The following is a 3849-nucleotide window of genomic DNA, read 5'->3' on the forward strand; positions in this document are numbered from 1 at the left end:
GAGTTATTATTGAATCTGCTGCGTTTGTTTGGTATCAAAGTTGAATTGTTATTGAAGATTACTATGATGAGTGTTATGTATCGTTTATTATGAATTATGTGGTTGTTTCAAAGTTGAAAGTGTGATACCCCATGTTTGTCGAATTTTTGAAAATACTCTGATTTTCGTTTAATCATTATTATTATCGAGGGTAGAATTTGGGGTGTTACATTAGTGGTATCAGAGCAGGTCGGTCCGTCCGGCCAAGTTGTTGCGTCCTTGAAAATCGAGTATTGTTAATTGTTGTTATCTAACTGTTGTTTATGTTGCAGTGCGTAGTTTAGATGGCTGGTAGAAACGATGTCGTGATTGCTGCTACTTTGGAGGCTATGGCTCAGGTTTTGGAAAATCAACCAAATGCCAATGAGAATGCTGGATCTCGTAGTTTGGCGATGATCCAGAGGGAGAATCCACCGGTTTTCAAAGGAAAGCATGACCCTGATGGCGCATTGGAATGGTTGAAGGAGATTGAGAGGATTTTCCGTGTGATGGATTGCACTCCAGCGCAGAAGGTTCGTTATGGTACTCACATGCTAGCAGTCGAAGCTGATGACTGGTGGCTAGAGACTCGCCAGATATTAGAGGTGGTAGGTGAAGAGATCACTTGGGATGTGTTCCACAGAGAATTCCTGAGAAAATATTATCCTGAAGATGTTCGGGGTAAGAAAGAGATTGAGTTTCTTGAACTCAAACAGGGGAATATGTCAGTGACTGAATATGCTGCAAAGTTCACTGAGTTGGCTAAGTTCTACCCGTATTATGATGGAGCAGGTGCTGAGTTTTCGAAGTGCATCAAGTTTGAGAACGGATTGCGCTCTGAGATCAAGAAAGCAGTTGGGTATCAGAAGATTCGTATCTTCCCTAATTTGGTTGATAGTTGCAGGATCTTTGAAGAAGATAGCAATGCTCATTTCAAGGTTGTTACTGACAGGAAAGGTAAGAATCAGCAGAACCGTGGAAAACCATATGATGCTCCAACTGGTAAGGGTAAACAGAGAGTTACTCAGGGCCAGAGATCTAGTGGGGGAGGTGCTCCTCCTAATGTGACTTGTTTCATTTGCGGGAAACCTGGCCATAAGAGTAGTGTGTGCAACACTGAGGTGAAGAAATGTTTTCGCTGTCGTAAGATGGGACATGCTATGTCAGATTGTAAGCATAAGGAAATGGTTTATTTTAACTGCGGTGAAGAAGGACACATTAGAAATCAGTGTTCGAAACCAAGGAAGGCACAAGCTGGTGGAAGAGTGTTTGCTTTGGCTGGAACTCAGATACCAAATGAGGACAGACTTATCAGAGGTACATGTTTCATAAATAGTACTCCTTTAATTACTATTATTGATACTGGTGCTACTCATTGTTTTATTGCTGCTGACTGCGTTAAAAGATTGGGTCTTGTGTTATCTTCTATGAATGGTGAGATGGTAGTTGAGGTTCTAGCTAAAGGATCGGTGACTACTTCTCTAGTATGTTTGAAGTGTCCTTTGTCGATCTTCGATAGGAACTTCGCTGTTGATTTAGTTTGTTTGCCGTTAAGTGGGTTGGATGTAATTTTTGGGATGAACTGGTTAGAGTATAACTATGTTCATATTAATTGTTATAATAAGACTGTGAGGTTTTCAACTGCTGAAGAGGAAGAAGCTGGTTTGGTGTCACCAAAACAATTACGACAGTTACTGAAGGAAAAAGCTGAGATATTCTCATTGATGGCAATAATGTCAATTGAGAATCAAGCTATAATTGATGAGTTGCAGGTGGTGCGTGAGTTTCCTGAAGTTTTCCCTGATGAGATTCCTGATGTACCGCCAGAAAGAGAGGTTGAATTTGCAATTGATCTTGTACCTGGTACCAGACCTGTTTCTATGGCACCGTACAGAATGTCTGCATCTGAATTGGCTGAATTAAAGAAGCAACTGGAGGACTTACTTGAGAAGAAGTTTTTCAGACCAAGTGTATCACCGTGGGGAGCTCCAGTGTTGTTGGTAAAGAAGAAAGATGGAAGTATGAGGCTCTGTGTTGATTACAGACAGCTGAATAAAGTAACGATTAAGAACAGGTATCCGCTACCAAGAATAGATGATTTGATGGACCAATTGGTGGGTGCCACTGTATTTAGAAAGATTGATCTGAGATCGGGTTATCATCAGATTAAAGTAAGAGATGAATATATTCAGAAGACGGCGTTCAGAACGAGGTATGGACATTATGAATATTCTATGATGCCTTTCGGTGTTACTAATGCGCCGGGAGTATTCATGGAGTATATGAATCGTATCTTTCGAGAGTATTTGTATCAGTTTGTCGTAGTGTTCATAGACGACATCCTAGTATATTCTAAGTCAGAAGAAGAACATGTGGATCATTTGATAATTTGTTTTTAATTAAAGTTCCTTCAAAAGATGCTACGATACTTGAGGAGTTATTATTGAATCCGCTGCATTTGTTTGGTATCAAAGTTGAATTGTTATTGAAGATTACTATGATGAGTGTTATGTATCGTTTATTATGAATTATGCGGTTGTTTCAAAGTTGAAAGTGTGATACCCCATGTTTGTCTAATTTTTGAGAATACTCTGATTTTCGTTTAATCATTATTATTATCGAGGGTAGAATTTGGGGTGTTACATCAGCCCCCAAGACGCGTCCCCAGACGCGTTTCAAGGGGAGAGAAATCAAAGGATTCATGCCCTCTGCCCAGACGCGTCCCAGGACACGTGTCACTGCACCAAATGCGTCTCCACATGCGTGTGCACGTGAAATTTTGGGCTTTCTTGCTGAGAAGCCCAGTCAGACAGAAATAAAAGAAGGAGAATGCGTTAGGAGAAGGGTTGGACAGTTTTGGGTGCGAAAATACATGGGAGAAGGTGGAAAACTCATATTGGATGCAAAGATTGAAGGTTTCTATGAGCTTTTGCCATTGAAGATCTGATTCCCTTCATTTATTTGTAATGTCTACAATTTAAACTATGATTTTTGTTATTTTTATGAGTAGCTAAAACCCCATTGCTAGGGGGTGATCTTGATTCTGAATGTAATAAATTTATTTCTTTGATGCAATAACAATTTGGTTTTCATATAATTGGTTTGTTCTACATCTTCTCTGTATGCCTTAATCGTCGGAAAAACGGATAATGAATTTGTATGAATAAGTTAAGCTGGACAGCAATTGTCCATTGACCTGAGTAAGAACATCGGATACTAATTATCACCTAAGACTAGGGATATTTTATCTTAAATGGAAATTCTTGTTATTGGAATGCTTGATCACAATTATAATTATCTATGGACATAGTAATTAGGTTGTGACGTCAAAGATATTTTCACTAAGGCCTTAGGATTAGATACTCTTGAGAACCGGTAACCAATTGTGAAACTATGTTGTTGCATTGAGAAGGTAAGTTGTTACAGGAAGAATCATTCACCGACCCCTAGCAACCTACCCATCCCTGTTCATCATTCTAATATTTTAGTTATTTAATTTAATTGCAATTTCCTAAAGAAACCAATCAAAGCCTTTTATAACTTTTGTCTAATTGAAATTATTGCAAAACTCGGTATCGTCAAGAAGTCCTTGGGATTCGATACTTGGGATTTTCCCATTACTACTACATCGGTGAAAAATAGTACACTTGTTATTTTACTGATCAAGGTTCCTTTACTTGATATTGAATCTTTTGAATATCGTTATGTTGCACCCCAATTTTTAACCACTGAGATCCCACCACATTCTAAATATTAGGATCATCAGCATTATCATTATCATCATGCACATATCATTTGCTAACCAAAAAATACAAAAATTATTGTTTGTTG

The 3849-nt window shown here is 38.6% G+C and overlaps 1 protein-coding gene across 1 annotated transcript; it reads left to right on the top strand.

Annotated features, from left to right (window-relative positions):
- Positions 1–323: 323 nt before the first annotated feature.
- On the top strand, positions 324–2965 carry LOC131632713 (uncharacterized). Its single transcript, XM_058903444.1, has 3 exons — positions 324–1335; positions 1465–1874; positions 2819–2965. Exons 1-3 carry the CDS (start codon positions 324–326, stop codon positions 2963–2965), a joined length of 1569 nt encoding a protein of 522 aa, XP_058759427.1.
- Positions 2966–3849: the final 884 nt, after the last annotated feature.

Source organism: Vicia villosa, unplaced genomic scaffold, assembly GCF_029867415.1.
Source record: "Vicia villosa cultivar HV-30 ecotype Madison, WI unplaced genomic scaffold, Vvil1.0 ctg.000987F_1_1, whole genome shotgun sequence".
Classification (NCBI taxonomy): domain Eukaryota; kingdom Viridiplantae; phylum Streptophyta; class Magnoliopsida; order Fabales; family Fabaceae; genus Vicia; species Vicia villosa.